This window comes from Salvia miltiorrhiza, chromosome 6, assembly GCF_028751815.1.
Source record: "Salvia miltiorrhiza cultivar Shanhuang (shh) chromosome 6, IMPLAD_Smil_shh, whole genome shotgun sequence".
Classification (NCBI taxonomy): domain Eukaryota; kingdom Viridiplantae; phylum Streptophyta; class Magnoliopsida; order Lamiales; family Lamiaceae; genus Salvia; species Salvia miltiorrhiza.
The window spans coordinates 42,420,415-42,438,085 of NC_080392.1; the positions used below are offsets into that span (position 1 = coordinate 42,420,415).

The window sequence follows — 17,671 nt, forward strand, 5'->3', positions numbered from 1 at the left end:
ACTCATCTACATCCGAATACGAAGCTAATCTGCAAATCCTCTACAATAAGAAATGAGAACTGCAATTAACATTCTCTTATTCCTCTAATGGTGTGCATTCCTCTTTCTTTGTCTCCTTTCTCATATGAAGTGCATCTTGATTATCTATATTTTTTTATGCAGAATCTGTAATCTAACATACATACTACAGCATCGATTATCGCTTTTAAAGTAGAGAGCTCGGCATGAGCGGCATTGGAAATAAACATGTGAGTCAATTGCTGAATTCTTTTTCCTCTTGAATAATACTTATTACTAATTTTGGATCTATTTTATAAGATTAGTTTAAACTCTTATGAATTTTGCAGCAATTTATATAAATTAAATGCTAAATCTATAAATTTTGGTGTATTTGAAGAAATTACTGACTGTTAAAATATAACTAATAAAATATATAGTTATGGTGGGATTCAAATTTGCAAGAAGAAGAAAGATTGTGAATTTGATAAGCTACCATCGTCCACAAGGTAAGATACCCATGACTTATCTTGTTCGGTTGTTGATGTTCGAAATGTTTTTAATTTTTTTAAAGAGATCTATCTTGTATGGATATTGTTGATGTTCCAAATGTTTTTATGAGATTTATCTTGTTTGGATATTGTTGATGTTCCAAATGTTTTTATGAGATTTATCTTGTTTGGTTATTGTTAACGTTCCAAATGTTTTTAAAGAGATACTATCATTTGAGTTATCGATTTGCACTTGCTTCTTCTTCCCCACTATGAAGAGGATCACAATAGGAAAATATTGGAAGCTATCGATTAACATTTGGCGAGTGGATGAGATGGGGAGAGCGCAATTGGATAATCGAGTGCATGAATTAAAATGAATGAACAAAATGAAGTGCATGAATTAAAATGTATAATAAAATGAAGAATCTCTTACATTTTTCAAGCTTATAATTGATCATTGATTAAAACAGGTAGTATAATAAATTTCGAAATTGAAACAAGTAAATCAAGTGCTAGAAACTGCTTAAAATGGAATCATGCATGTTTGTATTAACATATTTATTAATTTTTCACTAATGCAATCTGTTAGCATTGCATAACAACATTTTGCATTACACATTCTCCTCCAGCTTTCATACTATTGTCATTTAAAAATTGAACTCGACATCTTAATTACACATATTATTCTTCTTTCATTATTTCATTGTCAATAGTAACATTTTTGTTCTTCAATCTTAGTGAGTGAAAAATACTTTCTTAAAAAGATATTCTTAATATGATGCAATTTCAGTTGATAAGATTATGGGTGATCTATGATATGGATGTGATTTTGATTGGAGGCTATTGATGATCACCATTTGTACAAATCCATTTTCATGAAGAAAAATGTGAGATATTTGTCGAAATTGAGCGGGATGGAGAAAGATATTGTTGAATTGTCTCTTCTATAAGCCTAAAAGAGACATTGAGTAACACTTAAATATTTAAGTGAGATCGAGCATATGACTTTGATTACCATAGTTATGTGTGACTAATGTTTTATTTCATTTTCTATAGTTTCAATGTGGTTGCATATGCCGAACAATTCTTTTTGTCATTTTCAGTAATATCTATCCTAAACAGTGGTTAATCAATGTTCTATTATTGTTTTTTTAGCATGGCTTGTAGACTTATGAAAGAGGTGATATAAAATGTTGTGAAATTTAATATCAATGTTTATTGTCATGAAGGCATTTTAGATGACATCCGAGCTACACTAATATACTTCACTACTATACTTTGGAGATGATGTATTTAAGAAATTTGTTAATTAAATCATGCTTCTGTCAATATCTAGCACTTCCCAAAGTATTACAAAAATGTATGCCAACACTTTATTGTGTAATTTTACATCAAATGAAATTTACTAATGAAGATCCTATTAAATGGTAGACCTATTCGATTTAGTTGGTTTGAATTTGCATTAGTGACGAGCTTGACATTTGACAGTACATCTTTTATTCCATATGGTTTACATGTTATTCGGCATGGAGAAATTGAAGCTCAAACATATTTCGGATTGGTTGTGGGTTTTGGTGGGGATGAAAAAGCTTGTGAATCATTTTCTTGTGGGAGTTATACTTTTAAAAAGCTATTGTACTTTTTGAAGAGCATAACTAAACCACTTGCTTGGCACAACAAAGCGAGAGCCTACACTTTTTTGGGTTTAGCACAACCTTTATTGTATGTTTATGTCTCTTTAAATTAATTGTTATAGTTGTGTGTTAACACGAATATATAACATTTTAAAAGTGAGTAAAAGTGCATTTATGCACTTAACACGAAATTATAAAATGTGTAACAATGACTTAAGTGTTGTGTAAGTGTGTAATAGTGTATTTTGTATTATTACACACTTTTATAATTTCGTGTAAGTGTGTAACATTATATTTTGCATTATTGCACACTTTTACAATTTCGTGTAAGTGTGCAATTGTGTATTTTGTTAATATTCGTGTAACAATGCATATTTATGTTTTTTGGATTGAGATTTATTAATAATTTAATGTTGCCAATGATGTGCATCCATTTAATGAAGTCAATTACATCTATTTTCAATAAGATGCATGATTCTCGAGTTGACAAAGGAGAAGAGAAGAAACCAAAAAACGCATACCATGTTCAGATTTTAGACATGAGTCTTCTTTAGGAGCAGGATAAGACCATCTAAGAGAACAGAATTAATATCATTTCTGTGAAGATAGATTTTAATAATTTTGCATCATATTGTGGGTTTTCAGCTGTTCACCTGCTGACTTTTGTAAACACTCCAATATTGTAGTGGTTCATACATTAACTTGGTGAATTCGCATTGCCACTGTCACCAATTAGTTCTTCGATTCTGAGATGATTATAGTTAGTGGAAGATGTTGTGTTTAAGGTAGACAACATGGCTAAGAAATTTCTCCCCATGTATACTAATTCTAGTATTGCTTTGTTTAGGATGTATTACCTATAGGGCAAACAGTAGCATTAAAAAAGGTTTTCTTTACCATGGCTTGATCACAATGAGTTCAAAAATGAGATTTTTTTTACTTACTTATTGTGTTTCCTTACAGTCGAAGAAAGTTGGGAGCTGTTGCAGAATGCACTCCTGAATTGGAAAATGTCGGATGAGAAATTGCAGAAAAATGTGATGGAAAGCCTCTTGATATGTTGATATATAGTGTTGGAGGCATCCTCGCTGTAATTTCTTTAGGCTCAAAGACATCTTAGAAAGAGGAAAGACTGAGTAAAAGTGTCCAAAAACTTGAGCCGGAAGTCCAATAAATCACATCTGTGAGATAATTTACCTTACCACTTGCGACTGCGAGCCTGCTTTCTCTATTTGGGGTTGTTTCCAAAAGACGCTGAAATTTCAGCGTGGAAATTGATCTGCATGTGTATAGGAGCAGGGAGTAGGGTTCGTACAATAAGAGCTTGATTGTAGTTTGGAGGAAACTGCAGAGAAGTATTTGAAGGATCTTATCCATAGAAACTTAGTCAAAACTGACAAGTTTAAACTCAATGGTAAGAAAATGAGTCAAAAATGAGATTCTTTTGACTTCAAGACTGGACCACCTAAACATCGTTAACCTACTTGGACTGCGTTCATGAAAATGGAGAGGCGATGTTACTTTATGATTGCATGTCACAGGGAAATTTATTTCACCATCTCCACAAGTTGGGAAATTCTTTAGTGTTTGATATTTCCCACTCAAGATAGGGGCCCTTGGCAGTGATTGTCACCCTAGTTATCAGTTACCATGATGGTGAAAGTAACCTTTGGTTACCTGGACCCAAATTACATCTAAACTTATTGATTGTCAGACAAGTCTGATGTATACTCATTTAGTGTCATGTTGTTTGAAGTTTTTCATGTGGTACCCCGACAATAGATATGAGCTCAGTAGCAAAGTCGCTGAGCTTGGCGTCAGGTGTTAAATTATTTGAAGCAAGGAAAACTTGAAGAAATATTTGATCCTAATCTCAATGGCCTAATTGATCCCGGATTCTTTGCTCAAACAGCCATTGCATGCCTGAATCACCGAGGGATTGATCGGCACCAATGAGAGATGTTGTTAAGAACTTTGAGTTGGCTATGGGAGCTCCGAGCAGCTCGACCGTTTGAGCCTGGATCTGGTAATGAGCATGACTAGTTAGATTTGGAGTGATGTAGGCTTTTTTTTTTCTTTATACTCTCTCACAACTTTATTCGTTATTGATGTTTTGTACAGGGAGATTCTCTCAGATTTTAGAAAATTTATATTGTAGGAAAGATTTGGTAAAGTCTACAAAGGTCTCGTTGATAAAGGGCAAAAAACTGTTGCTGTAAAGAGGTTGAAATCAAATTCCAAGCCAGGAGTACGCAGGTTTTTGACTGAGATCGAGGCACTTTTTGAGCTTCAACATATCAATCTCGTCCCCATGATTGGCTATTGCAGGGAGCAGAAGAAATGATTCCGAGCATATGCCCAACGGTACATTGGCTGACCATGTCTGCAGAAATGCCAAGAGGAACATAAATTGTACCTCTCACATGGAAACTGTGCCTTAATGTCTGCATAGACGCTGGTCGAGATCTCGACTATCTGCACACAAGCCACGAAGTCATTTATCGTGATAAAATTGGTAAAGGAGATGCTAAATGAGATAATAGATTCAAGTCTGAGAAGAGGAGATTCCTACCCAACATCTTGAAGACGTTTGTGGAGGTTGCAGAAAAGTGCTTGCATGCTAAACTGAAGTTTCGACCAACAATGTCCCAAGTTGTGTAGCATCTCGAGTTTGCACTTGAGCAGCAGGAGACAAGGAATTCAGCTCTTGTTGCTAGAGGTGTAAGTCCAGCAAACAAAGACATTATTATATCATCTGAAAGCCCTTGCCAATTAGCAGAAGCCTATGCAGATATGCAGACTGTTAAATCTCCTCAAACCAAACTCGCTGATTTGAATTACTCTCAGCTGCTAGTAAAGATTTGAGGAAACCAAAGAAGTATAACCCGTTCCGGCATGGCATGTCTTGTGGCGCCAGGATATTCCATCTGACTCGCTGGAAATCTGCTTAGCACCCGGTGGATACTCACTCTCTCATGCTACATTTTCAAAAACATTTTTCAAAATTATTAATTTGTGTGTTTATATTGCAGCAAATTCGTGGAACTATGATCTGAGCGATTTCGCAGCTGCTGCCAATGAATTCTCAAGTCCATGCAGATACTTCTCACACCATGAGATGAAAACAGCAACTCAGGACTTCGGCGATGATTTTGTCATCGGCATGGGAGCATTTGGGAAGGTGTATAAAGGGATACTGATTGATGACGGGGCCACCACTGTGGCAATTAAAAAACTGAATTCATCAACCTTGGAAGCTGCCAGTGAACTCATTGAAATCCAGTTTTGGTCAAAGCTGAGGCACCAAAGCTTGGTATCACTAATCGGGTATTGCAATGACAAAGGGGAGATGGCCTTAGTCCACAATTACGTGGCCCATGGCACTTTTCGCGATCATCTGTACAATTCAAGAACCCCCCCCCCCCCCCCCCCCCCCTAACATGGAAGCGATGCCTCCAAATATGTGGTATTGTTTGAAGTTTTATGTGCGGGACCAGCAGTAGACCATGAGCTAACGAGAGTGCAAGTGGGCAAAGTGGGCTACATCATGTTTCAAGGAAGGGAAACTTGAACAGATTGTTGGATCCTAATCTCAATGGCCAGGTTGGGCCCAAGTGCTTGAACAAGTTTGTCGAAACAGCCGTAGCATGCCTCAGTGAATTTGGGATCGATCGGCCAGCCTTTAGGGATGTCATTCGGAGCCTCGAGTCAGCAATGCAGCTCCAAGAAGCCACCAGCAGAGATGACGCTAACCTATACCAAGAAGCCACTGTAAATCAGAGTGCAAAAATGGAAAAACACTTACAAAAGCTCCCTATACTTTTATTTTTATTTCGTTAGATCCTTGTACAATTTTTTTGATTTAACATATAATTTTGTTGTATCCTTATTTAAAGGATCTTATAAGTCTGTTAATTTTTCCATTATCATCTTCTCCCCTTCATCACCCGCTTAAGATTAGATGGCTTCTGCAGAGCATAACCCATGGCTCAGGCAGGTTGTAAGTTTCAATTCTTTGTGGGACTTCTCTCCTCAAAACTCTCATATGGCTTCTACTGCTGAAGTTGATGTGCTGACTGTGTAAACTGCCCATTTTAGGAAGGCAGTCGCGTGAGAACATCTTTCTATTCAAGGAATGGGAGATTCCATTCCCACCCTCTAATTGGAATCTAGTATTCAGATTTATATGCCCTTATCCATTCTGATTCCACAATATAATTATCTTTCTTAGGTTCCAACGACGGTGGGTTTGCCATCTCCACTTCGGATTTTCTATGATTTATAGGTGGAACTCTCATAATTAGATTCTACATATCTAGAGTGTGATCTTCTTTTCTTGCTTTATTGATTGATGCTCTGCGTAGGGCTGGCCCTGAGGGTGGGCGAGCCTAGATGACGAACCAATAATTAAATGTAATAAATAGTACTCCCTCCGTCCCACTACTGATGGCCTGTTTTCTTTTTTGGGTTGTCCCATATATAATGACATGTTTCCTTTTTTAGCTATACTTAACAGTCAATTAAAATTCTTAATTAGCCTATTGATCACTAATTTCTTAGCAACAAAAATTGCAACTAAACAGTGTAATTGTAGCACGAAAATAACAAGTAGAGTATCGTATCCACAAGGACTATTATAACGAAATTACTCTATCTATTTCCTAAACAGACTCTCACAGTAAACATGCAAAACAAAATAGGAAGGTGAATCAAGAACTAAAGTTAACGAAATTAAATCTAAGTAGCAGAGAAACAATGATCACTAAATCAAATAGAAAGAAAACTCTGACCCTAGGGATGTACTTTTTTACTAATCAACTACATGCATTTAATCTATTGATTCAATTACCAATTTAATCCAACTCTGATGAAAGATCACTAAATTATTCACAAGCTTCTCTAACGAACACCTATGAACGTAGATTAATTTACTCCTTTTCACATTCAAGACTCCAAGGAATAAACTAACTCCAAATAGCACACAAAGAATAGCTTCCTATAACTTCACTTGTCGCATTCAAGACTCAAGGCTAACACTATATCATGCATTCCTAAATCGGCTGAACAATTATCGCATTCAAGACTCAAACTAAACAGCTAAACATGTAAATTATTGATCAGGTAATTCACAAGAAAATAGGCACCAGAAATCATGAATCACAAGTTGAAAGGCAAATTGATATCAATAAATCATAAACACATAATTAATCAGCTATGTACAAACCCTAGGTTCAGATTAACAAACTAGCCATACTTCGTAAAATAAAACATAAACATAATTAAAAAGAACGCAATTGTATAAACCAAATTGTATAAAAATCGAATAAGAATGATTGTAGCGGCTTGAATCTTCAATCTTAATCCAAGCATTGAAAACTCGAAAGCAATAATATTCTAAAGCTAGAAAACTGAAATAATAAGTCTGGGAACCCTAGATAGGTCAAAAGAAGACCTATTTATAGTCTTAGGGTAAAACACAGAGTTCTAAATCGAAAATAACTCTGAAAAACGGAAAAAAATGCAAAATCGGACGTCCGATGACCCGCCCGGCGGTCGCCGGCTCAAGCACAAAAAGTCTTCATTCAGCGGCGATCGCCGCCCAACTTCCACCGATCCAGAAGTCTCGGCGACCCAGCCGGCGAACGCTGCACAGGTCGCCGTCAACAGTGTAAAAATTCTCCTTCGGGCGACGATTATTGCCCGTCGGACTCCCGCTGCATGATCCGTTGCTTCGTTTTTCGAGCCCTTCGAGCTTGTTTCTTCGATTCTTTCACCCGGTGCACTCCTAACTCAACTTCTGGATCTTCATTATCTAAATTTAGCTTTCAAAAACTCTCAAACCTATCAAAATAAAGCCAAAACCATCCCCAAGCGTAATATCTCAAAAGAATATGAAACTTTAACAAAAGATATCACAAAAGAGAATAATTCTAGCACATTTAGCACTCAAACACTCATAAAACAATGCAAAATGAGTGTTTTATCACCTATCAAACCCTAATCTTTTCTCCCCCACCTAATTTTTCACTTCTCGATTCCCCATAGTCAGTCTCATCCCTCATCCTCTCTCTACTTCTCCTTTCCCATTCGTCGTCCCTCCACCACCACCAGCATTGCCGCTTCTAGTTCGCAGCCTCCGCCCTCCCCTTTCCTCCACCAGTTCGTTCGCTTCCACCCTCCCATTTCCTCCACTGGTGTGCCACCTACGCGCTCCCACCTCTGTCGCCCTCGTGTCGCCGCCGACCTCCGCCCTCCAGTCTCGCCGCTTCCACCCACCGCCTCGTTGCTTGACAGAGCAGGGAGAGAAAGAGAGAGCAGGACTGAAAGGGGTTTCAAGCGTGGTGATAGGTGCGGCGGCATCTCTCCACCTCCGCCAGATCTGCGGCTCCTCCACTTCCGCCACATCTGCAGCGTCTCCTCCACTTCCGTCAAATCTTGAGTTGGTCCTGGGTTTTCTTAATTTTATTCGTTTAGCTTTTGATTCAAGTTCAGAGGCCTGATTCCTGAGAACAAATCATCGGTGGAAAGAAATTCTGAATGAGAACAAATCATCGGTGGAAAGAAATCCTGAATGAGACGATTATGTTTAAAACATGAATTTTGTGGATGTCTGCTTCATCGTTTAAAATAAATTGCTTAAAGAAACTTTTTTACACAAGGAAATTGTCGTATCGTCATCACATTTCTGTTTTTTGGGGTGGAGGGTGACGAAGAGGTGAAGGGACGACAGCGGCGCCACCGGTCTCGCCGGTGATGAAAGTTTTTATGACACCAGCATCATAATATTGGATGAATGAGATTTTCTTTTGTTAACAATATTTAAAACTAATTAATCATAACATTAAAGATGTGGGACATACACTTTATCTCCTAATATAACTCTCCTTAATACTCGTGCCGAAAAGAAACGAGCCATTAATACCGGAACGGAGGGAGTATATAGTTATTAAAGAAAATTATCATTCGTGTTTGTTATAGTGTAGTGGGCAAGTAATCATGTTCTTAACTTGTTGAGCTAAAATGGAATCCCAGCATAATAAATTTGCTTTAAAAAACAGGCCATTTTATTAATCTCTTTATCACTTTGAATTTTACAATATATATAAATATATATATAGGGGCAAATCTTTTTAAATACCTCATATTAAAAGTAGAAGTTTTTTACACCCATTCATAAGACTATAAGTTTTTTATACCAAAATGTGTTAAATTACTACATTACCCTTACTATATATTAATAAGTTAAAAGAAATAAAAAAAGTACTCCATCCGTTCCACTTCAATAGGCTCATTTTTTTTTTTTTTGGGATGTCCCACTCCAATAGGCTCATTTTCCTTTTTGGGTAAAAAAGTTGTACTTAATTGATGCGGACCACACTACTTTACTACCACTTTCCTACTAAAAAGTAAATTTTCTTAATCTCCGTGCCCAAAAGAAGTGAGTCTATTGGAGTGGGACGGAGGGAGTATAAGTTACGGCTTGCACACGATGACAAGACACAGTCGTGTAGCTACCGTGTACAACCATCGTGTGCACAAGACATGGTTGTGTAGCCACCGTATACAACCATCGTGTGCACATTGACACAAATAACAATGAACACAAAAGCACAGAATTTTAATTTATTTAAATCTGAACTAATACGATTTATATAGACATTACTCCCTCCATCTCAATTCAATAGGTTACTTCTTAAAATGGAAAGTCAACACATAACAAATATCCTCATATAATTCATTATTTACACCAAATGTCATTGCACTTTGCACATAATTATATTTTGGGCAAATTTCATGAAAATACCCCACTTTATACCAAAATTTGGTTTTTTGACAATCTTTTTTTTTATTGCAAAAATTTCAACTACCTTTCAATTTGTTGCAATGTCCGGCCCGTTAAATTTTTCGGCCAAATTAAATCTTAGTTGGCAGCCGGAATGCCAACATGGTATTAAAAATGCCAAATCACACCCACCCTCCTCTCCCACGTCACCCCCTCTCTCTCTTCCCCCTTCCTTCTTCCCTCTCTCCCTCGACGACTCTCACCCTCTGTCTCACTTCCTCCATCGCCGCCACTTCCTTCCCATTTTCTGGGACCTCCGCAGCAACAGCCGCCGCCCCCAAATTACCAACAACTCGCCGGACTTCCTCCCTCCATCGCCCCAGATACCCAACAACCCTGTCGCCCCCAAATCAAATATTGAAGAATGGAGAAAAACTTCCAATTCTAGAAAAAAAAAACTTCAAAAAAACGCTCCTAAATCAAGGAAAATCGAGAATTTCAAGGGTGGTCTCAGAGAAGTTATCATCATCGACCTTTTTCCCGAAGAGGATTTCAAGAAATATCGAGGGGCGGCGCTGCTTGGTTAGGGTTTACAGAGGGGCGGCGGCGCCCCAAATACCCTTCAACCCCGTCACGCCACATCTTCCTCCGCCCAGATCTGCCCTGATTCTCGGGTCTCCCCACATCACCATCTCCGACTCCTCGTTTTTCAGCACCCAAATTCTCGGGTCTGCCGGCTTGAGGGCCGACGTTTTCTCAAGCAGAAGAGCGGCAAGCGAGCGAATTAGGGCTAACCCCCTTTTCTCAAGCGGCGGCTCTGGTTTCCATTTGGGCACCACTACTTGTTTCGTTCTCAAAAGAACGACGACCGGCGATTTGAGAAAAGGAGGGAGCGGGAGAGACGATGGGAACCGGCGATTTGAGAAAAGAAGGGAGCGAGAGAGACGATGGGAACCGGCGATTTGAGAAAAGAATGGAGCGGGAGAGATGATGGGAGAATTTGGAGGGCGACGGAAACAGGGTGTGGAGAGAGAGAAAAAGAGGGAGAGAGAGAGTGACGTGGGAGGGGAGGGTGGGTGTAATTTGACATTTTTAATGTCACGTTGGCATTCCGGCTGCCAACTAAGATTTAATTTGGCCGAAAAATTTAACGGGCCGGACATTGCAACAAATTGAAAGGTAGTTGAAATTTTTGCAACAAAAAAAAAGATTATCAAAAAACCAAATTTTGGTATAAAGTTGGGTATTTTCATGCAATTTGCCCTTATATTTTTCTTATTTCTCTCTCCTACTTTTTGGACACATATCGTTAACAAAAGTTACTTTCTCTCTCTTATTTTATTATAAATTATTCATTTTTAATATCTGTGCCCAAGCCTTGTGGCCTAATGAATTGGGATGGAGGGAGTATTATTTTAAATATGGTGGAATCATATTTAATTTATTGTTACCTTCTTTAATTTCTTTGACCTTTGTAACCTATAGTTTGTTCTAGCTTAAATTTGGATCATAATAGATTCATAATAATAAATTGATTGATTCAATTGTAATGATTAACAAATTAAACTATTGGATCACTATATTGTGGTACAATGGATGGATATAAATCGCATATTGTCTTGCCAATTTTAAATCCACTCATTATATATCATTTCTGAAATTAAGAATTTAATCTTTTTATCATTATACTACCTCAACCAGACGGGAGAGGAGAAAGCACTAAAACAGAAAAAACAGGCGGGCAAGGAGGAAGGTGTAGATGGCCCAAAACCTCATGTTATCAGTGGCAGGTATACCAAACCATGTAGAAACGAAATAAACGTTTCAATACCCCGCGACGAGTATAGTTTTTCCTGCAAAGAATTAGAAACATATATTTAAGTTCCAGACGGGTTTGTTATCAATGAATTTGATTACCTCCTTACATCTCACTGTCATAATTACTAATTTTACCATGATATATATGTGTGTATATATATATTTTAATTTTTATATTCTATTTTTTATTTCAATAAAATTAATATAATTACATGAATAAATTATTATTTTAAACAATTAAATTAAATAATCCAAATCCTACAAAATAAAGGCAAAACAAATATAATACCAAAAATAAGAAAAAAAAAACTAAACTAAAGCAAACAATCAGATTTTTTGAAAAAAAAGAAAAAGAATTGAATGCAAAAAACTCCAAAGCCTACAAATTAAAGGCAAAAATAAATAAAATAAATAAATAAGGAACGAAAAGAAAAAGCAACAAAAAAACAAACGGCCAATTTTTTCGAAAAAACGAAAAAGAAAAAAAATTAATGCAAAATATAGGCTCTAAAAAGAAAAAAGAAAGAAGAAGAAAAAAAAAAATGGCAAGTACAAGACTGTACAACCAACCATGAATCTCTATCCAATTTCAGTTTCTTTTAGTACTATTTATCTACTTCCTCTTTACAGCCAACACCGCTCAAACGTAATGAAGCCGTCACCATCACCCGATGCTTTGAGCTTCCATAGCCAACTCCAAATTCTGTACAACATCTCTCATTGCTGGCCGATCATCCCCTCGGCGATTCAGGCATGCGATGGCTGTTTCAGTAAATATCTCAAAGCATACGGGATTAATTTGGCCATCAAGATTAGGATCAACTATTTCTTCAAGTTTTCCTTGCTTCAAATATAATTCAAGCCTGGACGCCATGCCCACCATATCTCCTACTGAGCAACTATGTATTGCTTTCTTACCACATAAAACTTCAAACAACACCACACCGAATGAGTATACATCAGACTTGACTGTCAACCGATAAGTTTGGAAGTACTCCGGGTCCAGGTAACCAAAGGTTCCTCGCACCCTCGTGGTTAAATGGGTGGCATCGGCCGAGAGACAAACACTTGTGAGGAAAATATCAGACACTTTGGCCATCCATTTATTATCCAGGAGGATGTTGGAGGACTTAACATCGCGGTGGATGATGGGGTACTCAGACCCAGTGTGAAGATACTCTAATCCCTTGGCAGCGTCTATACAAATTTGAAGGCGTTGTTTCCATGACAATGAGGAATTTCCTGAGTTGTGGAGATGGTCAGATAATTTGCCTTGAGCCATGTAATCATAGAGTAACATCGCCTCTCCATTTTCATGAATGCAGTATCCAAGTAGATTAACGATGTTTCGGTGGTCCAGTCTGGAAGTCAGAGATATCTCATTTTTGAACTCATCAAGCCATGATAAAGAAAACCTTTTAACTGCAACTGTTTTCCCTGTAGGTAATACAGCCTATATAAAGCAATACTAGAATTAGTATACACGGGGAGAAATTTCTTAGCCATGTTATCTAGTAGTATAAGGGAACATAAAGATGATTTAGCTCTAGATAAATTCACCTTAAACACAGAATATCTTTCCCTAGCTTCAAAGACTTCAATCATCTCTGAATCGGAGAACTGATTGGTCGCAGTGGCAATGCTGGTCAGATCAAACTTCGGCAAGTTGATGTATGAAGCACTAATTTCTGCAATATTGGAGTGTTTGCAAAAGTCAGCAGGTGAACGACTGAAACCCCACAATATGATGCAGTGAAATCTATCTTGATAGAATGAATGCATACCTGATATTAAGCTTATTAATTCTTTTCTCTTAGACGGTCTTATCGTGCTCCTAAAGACACCCCATGTCCAGAATCTTAACAGGCTATGTGCCTTTGGTTTCTTTGCATCTCCTCTGTCCCGAGAATCACGTATCCTATTGAAAATAGATGTAAATGTCTCCACCTCAGTAGAGGCTTCTCCCGGTTGCTCAACATTTTCGGAGGATATATTGTCTTCATTAGATGGATACACATCATTAGCAACATGATCAAATTTATCTGGCGCATCACGTTGTTCTTTGCTCTCTTGCTGCTCCAGTGCAAACTCAAGTTGTACGACAATTTGAGACATTGTTGGCCGATTCTTTGGTTCATCACGCAAGCATCTTTCAGCAACCTCCACAAATGTCTTCAAACTGTTTGGCGAGATTTCCTCCCTTAAATTTGAATCTACAATCCGATCAACTTCTCCTTTATTAATTTTATCGACAGCCCAACTGGACAAAAGTCGCTCCTCCTCCAAAACCAAAACCCTTGAATCTAATGCTTCTCTCCCGCATAGGGCCACAAACAAAACCACCCCAAAGGCATAAATGTCACTTTTCCTTGTTAATTTTCCAGTTTTGATATAATACGAATCGAAGTAACCCCTTGTGCCTTTAACCAGTGTGGTAACATGGCTCTGTAACTTGTTTCTATCTTCAGTTTTAGCCAAGCCAAAATCGGACACCTTAGCTGTGAAATTTTCATCCAGCAAGATGTTTGAAGCCTTCACATCTCGATGGATGACTCCATGGCCAGTGTGAAGATATTCAAGGCCTCGAGCAGCTCCAATGCAGATACTCAAGCGATGCTTCCAGTTGAGAGAAGAAGAATTACTATCGTTTCTTCCAAGTTTGTAGAGGTGGTCAGCCAGTGTACCACAAGCCATATACTCATAAACAAGAATCCTTTCACTCTGCTCACAACAGTATCCAATTAGAGGGACAATATTGATATGCCGAAGTTCAGAAAGTGTTTCAATTTCAGTCCGAAACTCACGCTCCCCCTGAGTGGCGTCCCATCTTAACCTCTTTACAGCAACAGTTGTTTGTCCGTTATCAATGAGGCCTTTGTAGACATTACCAAATCCACCCCTTCCAATAACAAGTCTGCCATCAAAGTATCCAGTGGCTAATTCGATCTCAGCTAGTGAAAAGCGGCGACAGTGTCTTTCAGCCTTGGCTGATGGCTTGTGTTCGTCCTCAGTGCTCCTAGCTTCAAAAATTTCTCGCAATGTATGAACAATGATACTCAATGCAGATATTACAGCTATTGCAACGGTTGCACCAGCATGTTTATAACCAAGAAGTGACAGCAAATTCCGGAGTGTGTGGGATTGTAAATTCTGAGGTGGAGGCAGGGGGTTTGGACTAGCTAGACTATCATCAGCGTTGCTTAACTTAACTATTTCAAATCCTGCAAGGACTCCAAGTCCATCCGCGAGTTCTTCAAATGACTGCAAGGAAATCAAGATATCGCGTCTGCCATTTTGTTTGCGCCCTCTCATCACCACCATGTAGTCCCTATACAAGAGAATGTTATCCTGATTCCATCCATTCACCATTTCAGTGTTAGCATAAGCAATCATCTCATTAACGAGGATCTTAAACATCGACCCACTAGCGCCTGCAATCTTAAGTCCCACCTCCGAGAAATGAAGCCTGATCAAGTACCTGAATCCCACCTCCACCGGCATTTTCCAAGTGTTGTTTTTGACCTTGTCTGCTCTCTGTGTTGCCCACTTGGGAAAAACGCCGTTGAAATCTCCAGTGGGCTGATTCAAATCCTGTTTAGTATGTAGCCGATGGACTATCTCAAGTGCAATGCTATCATCAAAGTAGACCATAGAATTCTGACCAAGAACTCGAACCCCAATTTCTCCACTATGAAAGTAGGAAAGACTGGCTGGCATCGATATAATCTCGATGCCATTTATGAAAGCATATGTATGCTGTGATTGACTAATTTCAGGAGAGAAAGTTAAGTTGAGCTGTCGATTTTCTTGAATATTTAAACAGAATTCTTTAGCAAAAGTATTCACACCAAGAGCATCAGCAGTAAGGGAAGCACTAAAATTACTGAGCAAGGTAAAAGGGCCAGCTTCAACGGTGAAAAAGTCTCGCAACCCTTTAAACCCTCTGTATGGAGTGGGATTAAAGTGAAGACGGATAATTTTCTGACCTGCGTTGACTTGAAATGCATATGAGAATTGTGAGCGGGAGATTCTCGCAGTCTTGTGGGGAACTGGATCAGCAGAGGTCAAGTGGCGGATGGCCGTTGACGCGGCTGAAAAGCCCCTTAGCTGCAGCACTGGAGAGGCTTTTGAACGTGCGTCTCCGAGCCATTGCCGACCGTTGCTTGCCGCTGCAGCTCCAGTCGAGCCACAGTTGATGGAAACATCACCTGTGAAGTCAGCTTGACTATTACTACAAGATGAGAAAGTGATGAAGAAGCAGAGAAATAGCAAAGCAACTGAAATCGGACACGAATTCATGCTCTGATTTTGGGGGATAGGAATCATAGACTGATGGCTTTGATAGCAAATTCATAAAGAAATGTGAAGTCGTGAAGGGATCTTTGTTCTCATATTTAGCTCTCAAGTCGTCGTTGACCTCCATGGGCCATGGCTCAGTCACTCTGTCTCCCCAAATTACTCTTGGCTGCGCGGCAATTGCTATCAGTCATTCACAAAAGAGAAAGCACTTCATCAAATTACTCTTGGCTGCGCGTACTCTTATCTTCAAACTTCTGCATAGCTGCATAAATAGTAGGCCTAGGGAGATTTTTACATTCCATCAAAAGAGAAAGCACTTCATCATAAAAGAAAGCAATTAGTGTACTCCCTCCGTCCCATGAAGCATGACACAGTTCTTTTTGGCACATGAATTAAGAAACTGGTATTTTGTGCGTTAAGTGTAGTAGGTGAAAAAGTGAAAATATGAATGATGGATAAATTTTTTGTCATTTTTAGAAACATATCATGTTTCGTGGGACAGACAAAAAGAAAACTCTGTCATGCTTCATGGAATAGAGAGAGTAACTTTTTTCTTCTTTCTTGGTGGTCCTGGCTCACTCCTAGTTGAAGTTACAAGGCGTGTGAAGTACCAACTTGTAGAATGACATTCGTTGTCAAAAATTGAATGAGAATAAGAGGCATCTGCAAGATAGATTTTGCAGATATAACAATAACTCATTGAAATGTATTCACTCGGATCCATAGTGAGTTCATAGAGATATAATTGAGGAACAATCACAGACCCATAATCTATAGTATTAAAAAATAATTAGTATTATGCCCGTGCTTCGCACGGTCCAAGTATTCATACGTATTTTTAATAAATACAAAAAATATTTTATAGTTCTATAAATAAATTTAAGTAATACAAATAAAAATATAAAGTAATCAAATGAAATAGAAAATTTACATTACGAAAAACAAAAAATAGGAACTAAAAAAAGAAAACACTTTTATATTTCTAACTTATGTATTCGTAAAATTATAAATATATATTAATTAGGTTGACAAATATATTAATTGTGCATATGGGCTAGTAGAAATATATACAATATATATATCATAAATGTTATCAGATCCGTCCCTGGTTTAGAGCATTCACTATGATGCTATCCATAGTAGTCACACATATGTGTTGAACTATCTCTTTTTTCAACTCCTACGTATTTAACTATTCATACATCTCACTGTCATAATTATTCTATTTTTTATTTCAATAAAATTAATAAAATTACATGAATAAATTATTATTTTAAACAATTAAATTAAATAATCCAAATCCTACAAAATAAAGGCAAAAGAAATATAATCCAAAAATAAGAAACAAAAACAAAACTAAACTAAAGCAAACGATCAGATTTTTTGAAAAAAAAGAAGAATTGAATGCAAAAAACTCCAAAGCCTACAAATTAAAGGCAAAAATAAATAAATAAGGAACGAAAAAAAAAAGCAACAAAAAAACAAACGGCCAATTTTTTCGAAAAAAAGAAAAAGAAAAAAGATTTTAATGCAAAATATAGGCTCTAAGATATCATTAAAAATAAAATGAGGGTTTTCTCCGCCGCCGCCGCTTTTTGAACTCTTGGTTCCCATCGCCGCCGCCGCTGACCCCGGCTTTGGTCTTC

General features: G+C 37.8%; 1 protein-coding gene and 1 long non-coding RNA gene across 5 annotated transcripts; one reads left to right on the forward strand and one right to left on the reverse strand.

Moving 5' to 3' along the window:
* On the forward strand, positions 1–6,051 carry LOC130989702 (uncharacterized). 2 transcript variants are annotated; one of them, XR_009090720.1, is made up of 6 exons: positions 1–90; positions 163–248; positions 438–506; positions 3,089–4,151; positions 4,247–5,082; positions 5,158–6,051. It is a non-coding gene; the product is annotated as an uncharacterized LOC130989702 (long non-coding RNA). The 2 variants fall into 2 exon arrangements; XR_009090721.1 differs by lacking the exon at positions 438–506.
* Positions 6,052–12,087: 6,036 nt separating this feature from the next.
* LOC130989703 (receptor-like protein kinase FERONIA) lies at positions 12,088–16,313 on the reverse strand. Of its 3 annotated transcripts, XM_057913772.1 has the most exons (5): positions 16,016–16,311; positions 15,713–15,934; positions 13,511–15,305; positions 13,287–13,414; positions 12,088–13,179 (listed from the first exon to the last, which is right to left on the reverse strand). In XM_057913772.1, the coding sequence occupies exons 2-5, from the start codon at positions 15,731–15,733 to the stop codon at positions 12,391–12,393; spliced, it is 2,733 nt and encodes a 910-aa protein (XP_057769755.1). In that variant the 5' UTR covers positions 15,734–15,934; positions 16,016–16,311; the 3' UTR covers positions 12,088–12,390. The 3 variants fall into 3 exon arrangements, with proteins under 3 accessions (XP_057769755.1, XP_057769754.1, XP_057769753.1); XM_057913771.1 differs by having other exon boundaries at positions 13,511–15,934; positions 16,016–16,313; XM_057913770.1 differs by having other exon boundaries at positions 13,511–16,313.
* Positions 16,314–17,671: the final 1,358 nt, after the last annotated feature.